This window comes from Oryza glaberrima, chromosome 6 (genome assembly GCF_000147395.1).
Source record: "Oryza glaberrima chromosome 6, OglaRS2, whole genome shotgun sequence".
NCBI lineage: Eukaryota > Viridiplantae > Streptophyta > Magnoliopsida > Poales > Poaceae > Oryza > Oryza glaberrima.
The window spans coordinates 20566887-20583381 of record NC_068331.1 but is presented as its reverse complement, the minus strand read 5'-3'; the positions used below and the strand labels follow the sequence as shown (position 1 = coordinate 20583381).

Below are 16495 nucleotides of genomic sequence, written 5' to 3'. Positions count from 1 at the left end.
GAATTAGAGTGTGGAACGGGATTCAGATTGCTCCATATAGCTCTGCTCAAGGCATCACTCTTATAGTTAGATTTAGATGTTGAGCCCTCTCAAACGGGCCATAAGGATAACGGAAAATTCCCTTTCAGTCACTGTGATCATTGGCTTAATTTTAAATTGCTATTCTCCTTCTAAGAAATTGATTAGTTAAAAGTACTTGGATTTACATTGTGGTTGGTGTTTCTTTTTTTAAAAAAAAACAATCTTTTATAACTTTTATATACCAATTAAATTAACAGTATAAGTACTCCATATGTTAAGTCTTATGTACGTATTACTATTAAATTCATATTTAAAAATACTAACATACGGTGTTTATTTTATAATCACTGATAACAATATTCATAAACAATTTTTCCAGACGAGCCCATCTCCAACTTCTAGGCGGCGGACCATAATATCGTCTGCCCTGCGATAATATTTATTAAAAAGATACTTTAAAACAATTAACTAAAATCCACATATTTTGATCATGTTCTGAAAAAGAACATATTTTGATCACTATTTTTAATTCCAGCAATAAATGTCCTTCTACTTACAACTGTCTATCATCTTTGAGAGTGCGGTACGGAACAAATTTTGATTTCTAGCCTAAAAAAACAATATATTCCCTCCGTCCTAAAATATAAACATTTTTATAATAGTAACAAGTCAACAATTTTTAACTTTGACTATTAATAGAAAAAAATAAAAAAAATCAATCATGTAAAATTGATGTTACTAGATTTATCATTAAATAAAATGTAGCTATTTCTAACATAGTATCATGTTCCAAAATAAAATTATCTCTCCACATACCTCCTTTGGAGTGGTGATTTGATTTATGCAACCATGTGATCGATTTTGGGCTAGCTAGTGATGCAATAAATATATGGGCCGACAGGTGTTGCTTTCCGGGCCCATGGCCCAAATCCTCTCTTGATTAGGCCCATCACACGACTCACCCCACAATCGAGATGAAACGGAGGAAGCCGCGGCGCGCCGTCGCTCGCCGGCGCCGCCACGGTCCGGGGGACGGACGTCGGCCGGCGCGCGCGCCCGTCATGCCTCCGCCCCAGGCGCCCCCGCGCGCGGCCTGCGTCTCCACTTCCAAGGGCTCTTGCCGGCTGCCCCTGTCGGCGGCGGGCGGTTGCCCTCGCCGTTCCCCTCGACCGGCGGCGATTTGTGGCGAAGAAGCTCCTGTCCAGGTGAACAGCAAGCATCCTTTCGGCCGGCGCCTTGGTCTATCTGTTGGTGTCCTGCCGCCGACGAAGAAAACCCAAGGTACTACTAGTACTTTTCTGTTCTGTTGGTGCTACATCAAAAAGATTTTTCATGTTTCCTCCATTTTTTTTTTCTGCAATTTCTTATGTCCTCTACTTTGTAATCAATATGAGTATGGTTTGGTTTATCATGTTATCCTGAGTTACTGCTAGAATCGACTCTTTCGGTTAGAGTAGCATCTTTTGGAGCTAAAAAGATCAAAGACAAATGCAGTGCACAGCTCATTTACAAGACTGGTTCACTAGAAATATTCTACAGTTTATTACTTTGTATATGGGGAATAGTTGGCGCAGTTAAAGTAAAACCCTCTGCTTCCATTGCAAGTTTGGAACTGCTTCAGACAGCTTTTATGTTTTGTAGTTCACCAGCTATCGATAATATACAACATGTAGTAGTAGTACCCTTTTGGATAAAACATCGAACATGTTAAGCATTTCAAGACTTGTATCAAACATGCCTTTTCTTCATCTTTGTGTTGATCTCTAGCATTTGACAACATTCTAAATTCAGATAATATGTGAGCTGCATGCATGGTTTTTATTCAGCGTTGTAGGACCTGCAACACCTCCTTCATTGAAGGTCTTGATAATGGCTTTGCTCCTGTGCAAATTAGTCCTAGCTTGAACACTAATTGCACCTCCTGCAAGTAGGCTGGATCTTGTATGTCTCCATCAATTACATCAATTAATTGGAAGTCCTCATCTTGAAATCGCCTCCATGCCCATTGTGCCAAATTCTCATACCCACCCCCACCATTCGCAAACCTCCCTGTTGTCAGCTCCAAGAGAACCACCCCAAAACTGTAGACATCAACTTTCTCATTGATTTTTCTCGAGCTTCCAAACTCTTGAAAAAAAAAAGGAGAATCAATTGTGTAAGGCCATCCTAGGGAGTTTACAATAAAGGAAAATCAGAAAATTTTACCTGGTGCCATGTATCCAAATGATCCGACCATTGTTGAGATGGACTCTGGCTCTCCGGCTTTAGCCAGCGCACGGGCTAAACCTAAATCTGCAATCTTTGCCTTGAACTCATAGTCCAATAGGATGTTGCTTGGCTTGACATCACAGTGAGCTATTGGTGGAGAACAATCATGGTGCATGTAGCAGAGCCCTCTTGCTGCGTCTATGGCAATTGACATCCTTCTTGGCCAACTTAATGGTTCATTGTTATTACGCATATCTTTCTGATGCAACCATTGGTATAAGCTGCCATTTTCCATATACTCATAGATCAGCACTTTTGATTCAGTGGATGACATAGAACTAAGCAACCTGACAACATTGGCATGCCGGATGGACCCAAGAATCTCAACCTCAGCTTGAAAATGCTTTTCCAGCATATTGGACCGGCTCCGATCACTAACTATCTTCTTGGCAGCCACAAACCTGTAACTGTTGTTATGAAGGCATATCTTGTATACCTTTCCTGAACCACCACTCCCGATTAGATTGTTATCAGCCAGACCACAGATAATGTCTTGGTAATTAAAATTGATGTTATGAAATGCTGTCAATTTCCACCGCGGTGTTGTAGTATTTTCGTTTTGTCTTCTGGGTAACACTTTTATCCTTAGTAATCCAAACAACCATATCAGTAAAACACTAGTAAGACCAAGGGCAAGGAAAATGATCAAAAGTCTGTTCTTCAAGTGTCGTTCATTGCATACTGGATAGTCTGCAAAGTGGTTGGACGAGCACAGCCCAAGATTGGACAGGAAACTCTGTTTAAATTTTTCATTCTGCAAGAGAAGCGGAATCTGGCCAGAAAATTGGTTATCAGAGAGATTTAGAAAAGTTAGGTTCATAAATTCAATTTCTGGTATAATAGGGCCAGAGAATCTGTTTTCTGAAAGATCTAGGACTCCAAGTGACTTTAGCCACCTAATTGTGTTTGGGAGTCTACCTGAGAATTTGTTATTGCTAAGGTCAATTTCTACCAGATTTGATGCCCAGTTGCTAGGCAATCTGCCAGATAAGTTAACCTCTTGGATCTGTACCTCGGTTAAGCCAGCTGGAAACGTTCCTGAGAAATTATTATTGGAAAGCCAGACATAATTCAAACTGTTACATCTTAAGAGAGATGCTGGAAGCTCACCGGAAAACATGTTGGCTGACATAGAGATATAAGCAAGGGCCCCCTTAGAGCAAAGACCCTCGGGTAACGTTCCAGAGAAATTGTTATAATGGGTTTCCAAATTAAAGAGTAAAGAATGCTTCCCCAGTTCTTGTGGCAGGATGCCTTCGAAGGAGTTTTGGAAAAGCTGCACATTAGTAAGTTTTGGGAGCAAGGCAACGCTATCGGGGATTGAACCAGTGAAATGATTGTTGGACAAAAACAGTCTTTCTAGTTCCTCAAGCTGACCGATATCCTCTGGGATCTGTCCTGAGAGGTTATTCGATGAAACATCAATCTCAACCAAATTTGTTGATTCAATTGGCGCATTAATCTGGCCAGACAGGTGGTTTGCATATAGTTGGAGGGTCACCAGCCTCTTTAGACTCCAAATCCAACTAGGAATCGACCCACTGAGGTGGTTGCCAGATAAATCAAAGAACATTACATTGTTAGCCTTTGACATAGCAGCTGGAATTTTGCCAATGATATTCATTTTACTCATGGATAAGTATTCCAGGTTTGTTAGATTTCCAAACTGTGGATAGATTGGCCCAGAAAGAAATGGATTGTCGCCTAGGCGCAGAACTCGAAGTGCTGAAATATTCCCAATTTCTGCTGGGTAGGAGCCGTTAAATTGGTTTGCATCAAGGTATAGATTAGTAAGCACTTTAAGCTGGCCGATTGAACTAGGGATGTTCCCTGATAAACTATTCGATGCAAGGTTGAGATACACAAGCCTTGGTGATAGCCGATCGATGTTGGATGGGAGAGAATTAACTAAACTGTTATATGAGAGGTCTAGATACCGAAGGTTTGAACAATTGTAAAGAGCTGTAGGGAAAGAACCTGAAATGCTGTTGCGAGAGAGATCGATGTGTGAAAGTTTCGTCAATGAACAGATAGCCGCTGGTAAGCTGTTGAGTCCATGGCCAGTAAGTGAGATTCCTGTAACAAAGCCATCTGTGCAATTGATACCTGGCCAATTACATTGATCTTCGTATATGACAGAGCTCCAATTCACGGTCACTGAACCTCCCCAGCTTCTTTCAAGGCTTAGGAGGACGGCCTTCTCATCATCCCTAGTGATTGTTTCACAATTGGAATGGAGGAACAAGCAGGTGAAGAGAAGCAGAGATTGTGCTAGGAGGATAGTATGAACAAGGTGGGGATTGTCCATGGCAGCCACCTTGCCCATGTCGTTAGGCAGTCAAGCTCTACTTATATGAAAAGAGAAAGCAGGTCCTATTCGATCCATTAATTTATGACTTCCTGGTAGAAAATGTTGCCAGATTGGCTGGAAGGACTGGTTCAATAATACAGCACAGACTTTTCCATTGACTAGGACTCTTATTGCCTGCACGCCTTATTCTTTCTGACCTTTTAAGTATTTGAATGATTTGTCTATTCTGTGATGATCTGTATCTTTTTGTAGCTTCTGTCACACAGGATTTCCTTTTGATGAACTTGTACAGCGCTTCTGTCTTGTTAAGGCACCTAATTTAGTCCTATGGTTCTTGGAGTATGTCTGACGTCATTCTTGACCTTGTTTATGCTTGAAAATATATGGTTGTTTTATAATAAAAAAACTTGTATTTTTAATCCAAAAGGTGCTGAAATACTTGATATATGCTGCTACCTTTAAGCTTTTGCCATGTTTGAATGCATTCAAGCAGATCACTGTGTCCTCAACTAAGAGCTACCTTCCTGTGCTTGAGATCTTAAAGATTCCCCTTCATATTACGCAGTAAGTTGGTATGTTGCAATTCATTATTCATTGAAATAGCCAGGGTTTACTGTCTTACGGATCTCCTGATTGACTTTGATAACCACTCTCTGTTTCTTGGAAGGTGTAACTAAATGCAGCTGCATCGTGCGCCACTCTTCCGATTTGTAGCTCCAGAATACAAAAGAGGGGCGTTATTGGATCTCAAGACTTGCCTCACCTGGTAACTATAATCACATTCCCTCCAACACTTTCTTAAAAAGGTTGAGAAGATATCCTAAGATTGAGTATTTACTGAGTTTATATTGAATGTGGCGAAGGTTTGAACGATGGCAAAGAACTGTAGAAAAAGAACCTACTCGCTCCATTTTAAGTTATAAGTTGTTTTGATTTTGGTCAAAGTCAAAATACTTTAAATTTGATCAAGTTTGTAGAAAAAATAGTAACATTTTCAAGCTAAAGCAAATTTATTATGAAAATATATTTAATTATTGATTTGATGAAACTAATTTAATATTATAAATATTACTATATTTATCTATAAACTTAGTTAAACTCGAAGCAGACAACTTATAACCTGAAACGCTGAAACGGAGGGAGTAATATACTGTTGTGAGAGAGATCGATGTGTTAATTATGTGCAGTACGTGGCACTCAAAGAAGACTTGCAGCCTAGTCAAGGTCTACTTACACTTTATTTTTTTAGTGGAAGGTCTACTTACACTCGGGTGCTTCCTTTCTGCTGGCCCATTACACTCGAGTGCTTGCTTTCTGCCGGCCCATTACACTCGAGTGGTCGATCTCCGTGGCCCATTAAAAAAGGAGACCGTTGGTTGATTTCTGACAAAACAAAAAGTCCTTTTCGTTTCCCTCAACTATGGGTTAAGTTTCGTCTGTGTTCCTCAACTATGAAAGCGGGTATGAATGTTCCCCTCAACTTCTAAAACTAGTACAAATCGAGTCTTTCGGTAGTATTGAGAATGGTTTTGGCTAACGTGACACCTACATGGCTTCTCCACTTGGTTTTGTCCCATGTGGCACTAGAAGAAAAAAAACCAATGGGACTCATATGTTAATATTATATTACCGTATAGTTCACCAACTGCAGTCCTACACCTACATACTTCATTCATCAAATCGAGCGACACGTTATATCCGCATGCAAACAGACGTGTCTGATCGCTCCCTCACGGAGCCCTCTCGACCCCTCCCTCTTACTATCCCCATGCCAATCCCCTTACTTCCGTTGTCCCTTCACACTGATCCCTCGAAACCCTTGGCATCTTTCTCTCTCCAACACTTTAGCTCCTACAAACACTATGATGCCACCAGACATCCCAGATCACACCTATTCCAAACCACTCAAGTTTTCTGTCTGCCACACGGGCTGACTCTGGAAACAATTCCCATCCCACAAACCAATTTCACAAAGCATTTACAAACAACACTACACTAAGAGAATCACCTCACATTCACCCTTGACCGTGGGCACAGTTGTTCGAACATTTTAAACTCTGTAGAGGTTGTACGCTTTACCCACACGACACGAAACTGACACCGGTCACCCCTCGGCACCGAAAGTTCATTGCATGGTCCTTCCAAAGCTAGTTCATCAAAATCCCATGCCACATAGTCGGTCGAGTCGCACGACAAGCATCATGCAAGCCCAGCCATCGTCTACTTAGGTACACTAGGGATGCTCGTACACCTATCGGTACCGCATCGCCACAATAGAGGCAGGCCCACATATGGCCAAAGATCTCATTACACACAACTTCGTCTCCTCATCCCCTCTGTCCCACTACAACTGGCTTACAAGATAATCATGGACTAACTAAGTACTTTTCCAGGGGTATCCCACAATACTCGTGTGGTCGCACTATAAGTTGCTCGGATGGAATTTCCAAAGGAATCAGTCCTTAACGACAATATATAGCCAACCACACAGGCTCAGCCTACATATCATCAGGGTTCGCAAACTAGCTTTATTTCACAGATACACCGACACTAAACATTAGGTTTTGAATAGTTGATTGGAAGTCCATGTTTACCACACGACAATACAATTGCAGCAGGGCTAAGCAAAACTAACTCGACGATCATACCGGTAGGGTAAGACATCGGCACGTTATTTGTGGAGCTATCTAGGACATGTTATTCAATAGCCTACAGAATAGAAATGCGACTAATAGGTAGGTCCATCGGATGAGTTCGCAAACCGAGGCCAAATTGTTTAGCGTGTAACCTAGGCATGCATATTTAAAAACAACATAATTTTGCACATATAGGGGGAAATATAGTCAAAGGTGGCTTGCCTTGGTCCTGCAGTGGTTCTTCCTCGTCAAGAACAACTTCCGGAACGTCCTCGGGATCGGCAACTATGCGCGCAAAGGAGAAAATCAACATGAAAGCTAGTAAATTAGCTAAAACATAGCAAAATAGAGGTGACATTAGATAGATCTCATTTTTAGAAAAGAACGAAGTGCACGAGCGGTCCCTAAACTTGTGTGGGTGTGTCATCTAGGTCCCTAAACTCTCAAAATACATTTTCGGATCCTTGAACTTGTTTTGGGGTGTCATACAGGTCCAAACGAGCTCCAACCCCTTCCATGCGCTGATGTGACATGCCACGATAGTTCATATGTGTTAATTGGACCCACGTGTCAGTCACATAGAAAAAAATATAATTAGAAAAATATATTTTCTCCTCTCTACCTTAAAATTTTTATTTTTTTTTCTGTCTACCTAAGAGGAGAAAATATGGTTTTTAATTTTATTTTTTATATATGCTTGACATGTGGATTCCACTGACACGTAGGCGTCACCGTGGCATTGCCACGTCAGCACATCAAGTGGGTTAGAACCTGTTTGGACCTATATAACACACATGGCAAGTACAGGGACCTACAAATGCATTTTAGAAGTTCAGGGACCTAGATGACACACCGGCACAAGTTTAGGGACCGCCCATGTACTTCACTCTTTAGAAAAATTATGGAAGTTGAACGGAGTCAATCGAAATTATGGTTTGCAACATATGGATTTTTCAAGTTTAAATGATTTTATAATAAAAGAAAAAGGAGTTTCTTTAATTGCAAAGGAATATTGCTTGCGGAGCCCGCTGTTAGTGGCCGAGAGGAGTCGGCGCACGGTAAACCAGGTCTACCGAGTGCGTGGTGCGGCGAGGTGGCAGACCCAGCCCACGGTCCATAGCTGGCGTGTGTGGGACCCGGCTGCCAGAGACCGTGTGCGCATGGACTGGGTGCGCGGACGGATGGATTGGGTGGGGCCCACATGTAATCAACTCATGGATTAAGGAGAGGTTTAATTAGAAAATTAGTATAATGGGGCCCACGTGTCATGACAATAGAGGGGGATTATGAGGGTGATTATTGTGCAAATATGATTAAGGAGTGTTGGGTCTGACATGTCAGTGTCTCACGGCCTCCTCCTCTTCTCTTCTCTCTCTATTTCCCCTTCTCTCACTCTCAATTCCCCTTTCTCCGTCCCACCAAGGCCAAGACAGAGATGGCGCGGGGTGGCGGTCGGCACGGCGACGGCGGCCGGCATGGGGCGGCGGTCGGCGCGGGGACGGAGGAGGGCCGCGAGGTGGAGGAGGTCGCCGCGGGCCTGGCAAACTCCAAAATCTAATCAGTTCGTGATCAGAATCGCAACTACCTGGCTCCTATCGGTGATTCATGTAAGTATACAGAAGAGTTTCGGCGAACGTTCGTGCAATAGCTTTTTCGGCTGGAGATGGGCTGGACTTGAGAAGGGTGAGCTGTGCAGTGAATAATAATAGAGCAAGAACATTCCTATGTATATAGGCAGTAGGCAGTGATTTGATTACTATTCCAAAATGAAAATTTTAGGAGAGAAAATTAAATCTAATCCAAAATTAAAAGATTTGATAATGCCTTACAACATATGAGTAATCCTAAAATTTAGTCCAATGTACCATTTACTCTTATCGGTATGATCTACCTCCACCATCTCATTCTTTGTTGGAATGCTATTTGTACCTTATTATCTATACTCTTTTCAAAAAACTTCAATAGTGGTGGTAGAGAATCTGCCACCCCACCTACTCCTATTATAATTTTTACATATTACCCATTGAACTTGTTAATATTACATGACAACTAATGAATGGATAGAAACATATAAAATCAATGAATGGATAGTCATATATAAAATTAATGTGGATAGAGAAATATGGATAACATATTTCATGAAAAATATAATTTATTTATTTTAAAAAATTGTGATATTTTTTCTTTATTGGTAGGAAAGCACGAACATTTAGCTAGTTTGTTTGGAAGGTGGAGTTGACTCAGCTCTTTGCACGGAAAATAGAGCGGTCTATTAACACGTGATTAATTAAGTATTAGCTAACTTATTTTATGAAAAATAGATTAATATGATTTTTTAAAGCAACTTTTTTTAAAAAAACGTGCAGTTTAGTAGATTGAAAAAGCAAAACAAGGCAGGCAGAGGAGTTGGGATGCACGATAACACTGTCTAAGATAGCTAGCTTAAGAGTAAGTGCTCGCCGCCGTGGCTAACACTCCACCCTGCCATGAATGGTGGGCCCTCACCAGCGACTGCTACACTTCATTTCAAGTCACGCACTCACACACACGTACCGATTATAACTGCCGAGCCGAACAACTTTTGCCTCGATCAGGCCGCCATTTGCAAGGGAACAATGTCGAACACTTGCCTCCTCCCAGTTGTAATCGGCGGCGTCCTCCTCCTCTCCGCCGGCGAATGCAGCTCCCAGCTCGCCGCCGGCGACCGCGACACGCTCGTGGCTATCAGGAAAGGGTGGGGGAACCCCCGCCGCCTCGCGTCGTGGGATCCCGACTCCGCCAGCGACCACTGTAGCTGGGATGGGGTGACGTGCTCTGACGGCGGCGGCGGTGGGAGGGTGGTGACGGAGCTATCCTTGTCTGACATGAAGCTCACCTGGACGCTGCCCGCGGCGATGTGCGACTTCGTGAACCTGACTCGGCTCGACCTCTCCAACACCGGCCTCCCCGGCACCTTCCCCGGCGCGACGCTCTACCGATGCTCCCAGCTCCGGTTCCTCGACCTCGCCAACAACACCCTCCACGGCGCCCTCCCGCGTGACATCGGCAACCTGTCCCCGGTGATGGAGCACCTCAACCTGTCGTGGAACAGCTTCTCCGGCGCCGTGCCGCCCGGGGTGGCGGCGCTCTCGGCGCTCAAGTCGCTTCACCTCAATAGCAACCGGTTCACAGGGGTGTACCCGGCGGCGGAGATAGGCAAGCTCGCCGGCCTCGAGTGCCTCACGCTGGCCGACAACGCGTTCGCGCCGGCGCCCGTGCCGGTGGCGTTCGCCAAGCTGACCAAGCTCACCTATCTTTGGATGTCAGATATGAGCATCATCGGCGAGATTCCGGAGGCGCTCTCCAGCCTCACGGAGCTTACGCTACTCGACTTGTCATCGAACAACCTCACCGGCGCGATTCCAGCCTGGGTGTGGCGGCATGAGAAGCTCGAGTACCTCTACCTGTACAACAACACCCTCATCAGCGAGCTGCCACGAACCGTCACGGCGGTGAATCTGATTGAGATTGACTTGTCTATGAACCAGCTAAGAGGAGAAATGTCGGAAGATTTTGGTAACCTCAGGAACCTCACTTCGCTTTTTCTTTGCTACAACAACCTCACCGGCACGATCCCGACGAGCATTGGGCTGCTTCCCAAGCTCAGCTACATCAATCTGGCCAACAACAATATCTTGGGCGATCTCCCAACAGACCTCGGGAAGCACTCGCCCATCAACTACATCGGAATCGAGAACAACAACCTCTCCGGTTCGCTCCCGGAGACGCTATGTGACAACGGGAGGCTCAACGCCATTTTCGCCTTCAACAACAACTTCTCTGGCAATCTCCCGGCTAACCTCGGGGACTGTGTTCTGCTGAACGTCCTCATGCTCAGCAATAACCGGTTCTCCGGCGACTTCCCGGAGAAGATATGGTTGCTCCCAGAGCTGGAATGGGTCGTGATCGAGAACAACAACTTCACCGGAGCCCTGCCGGCCGTGATATCGCCCAATATACAGCGGATTGAGATGGGGAACAACATGTTCTCCGGCTCTATCCCGAGGACAGCGATCAAGCTGAGTCTGTTCACGGCGGAGAACAACCAGCTGGACGGCGAGCTATAAGCAAAGCTCCCAAACCTCACCGAATTGTCATTACCTGGTAATCGTATAAGCACTGGTTCCGTACCAGCGTGAATTAATGAAGCTGTTACTAAAGCTAACCATCCTTTGTGTTGGAGTCCGGAAACTTTGTATCCAATGTGATCAACCGAGGCAATATATATGATGATTATATTTTCAAACAACTTATAATATCAAACAGAGGGAGTATCAAATTGAGTTTTAAGTATAGAGAGGGTGATTTCCAGAGACTTTCTCCGGTACTTGAAAATCACGTTAACCGTTGATTAGGTACAATCCAATGGTTTACGATACAATCCAATGGTTTACGATACAAGGTACCTATAGAAAGATACTTAAAAATGGTGGGCCAGGTACAAAAATAGAGATTAAGTGGGAGGGTATATAGGTAATTTTGTCCCTGGTATTATATCAATCTATCAGATATGAAAAGGAAATGACCTTAACATATATAAGTTCTTCGATTCTTCTCGAATTTGTTTCGTTACGAAGTTTCTAATATGGATTACATGAAATTGTGAACAATTACGGATTTATTTTGTTATAAAAATTGATCTATACAGAACAGGGAATGTCATATTATTTGAAGTTTTGGTAGCTCATTCATGGATTAATTAAGACGTGGTCGACACCGGCATGCTCAGGTCATCCAAAAGATAGAGAAGAAAAATGCCTTTAAAAGACTAGCACATGTGATACTGTGAATGGCCATAGATTTATGTAATATTCCTATCTCCTAATAAGTAACTATTATAATGTCCCTGCAAAAAAAAGTAATAATGTAAGCAACAACAGTGAGAGATGAGAATTAGTGAGCGAAAGTAATACAAGAGCAACAGTTAATAGAGTAGGGGCTAGCGGCAAATAATCAGGAAGAAGTTAGAAGTTGTTAGGACTGGAAACAATTACTAAATTACCCATCGTCGTGTTTTTTCTATTTCTAAATTCACCTTTAGCAATCAACGGTTGATATTCAATAGTTTGAAAGGTACGCTGAGTACCTCCCAAGCACCTTAAAAGATCTCTTCATTTTTACACGTGATACCTGGCCAATTACAATGATCTTTGTATCTGACTGAGCTCCAATTCAGAGACACCTGCATGTCCCAGTCTCTTTCAAGGCTTAAAGAGGATTGCCTTCTTATCATTCCTAGTGATGGATGAGTCACAGCTGGAACTCAGGAGCAAATAAATGAAGAGAATTAGATATATATTGCACTAGAAAATCAGTGTGCCTATTGGCACGCTAAGTTATTTATAGCCTGTGTAGCTACTGACTTACTGTTAGATGGTGTTGGTTTTGATTTGTATGAATGCAGATGGTGGGCGATGTTCTTTCGGCTATTATTTCTCATGTTGGAGTTATAATTTTTGCATTATTTCAAGGGAAAAGTATTTTTTACATCTAGATGCATGGCACCTAAGTGTATGCATATAGTTTAAACAGTTATATAAAAATTTCATAACATTTGATAAGATAGACTATCATAATATAAGACACTTTACAAACATGCAAGTCTAAATTCGATCGACATGTAAAGAAAAAATAACAAATTTTATTTGTGTTGTACGGGTACTGTTCACTATCTGATTTTATTATTTTTGTTTCTCTAGTTATAGATCAAATTTAGTCATGCATATTTGTGTATAGACTTATAACACCAAAATCGATATTACAATTTTTTTTCTAATTTTTTCTATAACTATTTGAGTCGCATACAAATGATGAGTGCCATGACACCTAGGTGTAGAAAATACTTGTCCATATTTCAAGTTGTAGACTATCTTTATTCTTTGTGGATAAATCTTATGTTTCCTTTTATCGTGACAACAATGTTGTAAACTTGTACTCCCTCTGGTTCTATATTAATTGACGTTTTGGACAAGGTTGAGGTTAAACTTTTATAACTTTGCCCATCAATAACTTTAAAAATATTTAGTTTAAAAAAACTAGAAAAACATATAGATTTGTCTTTCAAAACACTATAATAAAAGTAAACATGCATTTATTTATTGTATATATTATAATAGAAAAATAAGGTTAAAAGTATTTCTTATAATAGAGCGTGTCATTGTCCAAAGCGTCAATTAAAATAAAACCGTAGGGAGTAATTTCTTATCATTTTTATCATTCCTGTATCAAAAAAAAAAAAGATTGATTATATATTTGACATTATTTATAGACATTTATTTTTTCTATTTATTTTTTTTGTTTTTCAAGAATACCAATGTTGTCATACGCCATGTAGTGACTTGGATATGGTGTATCGTGTTTTACTAAACGTACATTTAATTTTTCTAACATTTAGTATCTCATATTTTAACAAAGTTTTTTCTACTTATTAATTTCTCACCTTGTCTAATTTTACTCTATTTTTTTGTCTCAATTGCTGTCTATCTATCTATCTGTCTATTATATTATTAAAACAGCTTTGAAAGAAGGCACCACGTTTACTGTGGGGGCTAAAAATTCCCACATTAATCGGAGAAAAAGAAAAAAAAAGAGAGTCCAAGTAGAAATACAATTTAAAAATAGCTGAAATTCGAAATTAAAAAAAGCAATATTGAAATAAGTTCCCATATAAGAATCCAATACGAGATTAATCAAAATTCGAAATAAAAATAAAATCGGAGAAAAAGAAAAAAAAGAAGAAAAAGAGAGTCCAAGTAGAAATACAATTTAAAAATAGCTGAAATTCGGAATTAAAACAAGCAATATGGAAAGAAGTTCCCATATAAGAACCCAATACGAGATTAATCAAAATTCTAAATAAAAATAAAATAGAATCTAAAATTAGAAAAGAAAAGGAGATTCCAAGTAGGAATACAATTTAAAAATAGCTGAAATAAGCAATATTGAAATAAGTTCCCATATAAGAACCCAATACGAGATTAATAAAAATTCGAAATAAAAAGAAAATAAAATCCAAAATTAGAAAAGAAAACGATAGTCCAAGTAGGAATACAATTTAAAAATAGCCGAAATTCAGAATTAAAAATAAGCAATAGGAATATTAAAATAAGAGTCTATATAAGAACCAAATACGAGATTAATTAAAATTCAAAAAAATAAAAATAAAAATAAAATCCAAAATTAGCAAAAAAATAAAATAAAATAAGAGTTCATGTAGGAATACAATTTAAAATTAGCTGAAATTCGAAATTAAAAATAAGCAATATTGAAAGAAGAATCCATATAAGAACCCAATACGAGATTAATTAAAATTTAGAATAAAAAATAAAATAATATCCAAAATTAGAAAAAACTAAAAGAGAGTTCAAGTAGGAATACAATTTTAAAACAACTGAAATTGAAAATAAAAAATAAAAATATTAAAATAACACAATACGGTATTAATTAAAATTTGAAAAAAAATATGTAATTAGAAAAATAAAAATAAGATTTTAGTTAGGAATACAATTTATAAATAACTAAAATTTGTGATAAAAATAAAGACTATTGAAAGAAAAGACTATCTAAACCACATGACAAGATAAATTAAGTAACAAGCCTATAAAAGAGTAGAGTAGTAGTGGTTGATTCGACATATAAAAACTGTTAAGAAAACACCAAATAGAATCCTAATGATGATTAAAAGCAGGGACGATAGGCAGGCCGTGAAGCAAACGGACAAGGCGGTTGCCGCGACTTCTAGGAAGTAAAAAAATAAACCCCATTGATAATCATATTCGATTTTTAAAATCTCAATGACAATAAAAAGGAGAAGTAGTGGGTGGGGTGTATAGGAGTATAGTTGCAGAGCCACCGACGGTTGACGGGACTGCTAGAAAATAAAAAATGAATTCCAACGTAGTTATGTTCGATTTTTAGAACCACAATGATAATAAAGAGTAGGCGGCGGACGGGCCGTAGAGGAGCATAGTGGCATCGTTTCACGGGATTTCTAAAAATTATAAAAAAATGAAACCCAACCAGACAATAAACACTAAAAAAAATACAAGGTCCAATTTTAAAAGGTTCAAAACTTCTAAAAAGTAAAAAAAATACCAATGATAATTATGTTTGATTTTAAAATCTCAATAACAATAAAAAAGGGAGGCAGCGGGCGAGCCGTAGAGGAGTATAATGGCAAAGCGCTGACGGTTTAGCGGGACTTCTAGAAAGTAAAAATGAACCCAAACGATAAATATGTTCGATTTTTAAAATCTCAATGACAATAAAGAGAAGAGACAGTGGACGAGCCGTAGAGGAGTATAATGGCAACGTTTGACGGGACACCTAAAAATTATAAAAACGAAACCCAACGTGACAATAAACTCTAAAAACTGTAAGATCCAACATTTAAAGGTTCCAAGGAGAATGAATAGAAATAGTGGTAGATCGAGCAAGCAAATAAAGAAGGAGATGACATAAGGGTAGCAACTGGTGTAACTTTTAAAAACTATATAATTAGAAACACGGGGATGATAAAGTTTGATCTTTCAAAGTCTTAAGACAACGATATAGCTATTTAATAAATTTTAAGTAAAATCGTACTAAAAAATATATGATTTTGTTTGGGTGCTAGCCGCGCAATTGCGCAGGCTACCCAGCTAGTTATATTATTAAAACAGCTTTGAAAGAAGGCACCACATTCCCTGTGGGGCTAGAAATTCCCACATTAATCGGAGAAAAAGAAAAAAAAGAAAAAGAGAATCTAAGTAGAAATACAATTTAAAAATAGCTGAAATTCGGAATTAAAAAAGTAATATTGAAATAAGTTCCCATATAAGAATCAAATACGAGATTAATCAAAATTCAAAATAAAAATAAAATCGGAGAAAAAAAAAGAAAAAGAGAGTCCAAGTAGAAATACAATTTAAAAATAGCTGAAATTCGGAATTAAAACAAGCAATATTGAAGGAAGTTCCCATATAAAAACCAATACGAGATTAATCAAAATTCGAAGTAAAAATAAAATAGAATCTAAAATTAGAAACTATATCATTCAATATTTAAGAACAGAAGTAAGGGTTTTAAAATTTTGTTACAACCCAATAATAAAACAAATAAAGCCACACTATCAAAAAAACATTAAAATATTAAAACAATGATATTAAAATAATATTAAAATGTATTAAAATATTAAAATGATATTGTAATAGTGTATTTTTAATGTTTAAAAATAGAAGTA

General features: G+C 39.4%; 1 protein-coding gene and 1 pseudogene across 1 annotated transcript; one reads left to right on the top strand and one right to left on the bottom strand.

Annotated features, from left to right (window-relative positions):
- Positions 1-1597: 1597 nt before the first annotated feature.
- Positions 1598-4687, bottom strand: LOC127776986 (receptor-like protein kinase 5). Its single transcript, XM_052303518.1, has 2 exons — positions 2227-4687; positions 1598-2148 (listed from the first exon to the last, which is right to left on the bottom strand). The coding sequence occupies exons 1-2, from the start codon at positions 4613-4615 to the stop codon at positions 1844-1846; spliced, it is 2694 nt and encodes an 897-aa protein (XP_052159478.1). The 5' UTR covers positions 4616-4687; the 3' UTR covers positions 1598-1843.
- Positions 4688-9428: 4741 nt separating this feature from the next.
- On the top strand, positions 9429-11635 carry LOC127775970 (receptor-like protein 52; annotated as a pseudogene).
- The last annotated feature ends 4860 nt before the right edge of the window (positions 11636-16495 follow it).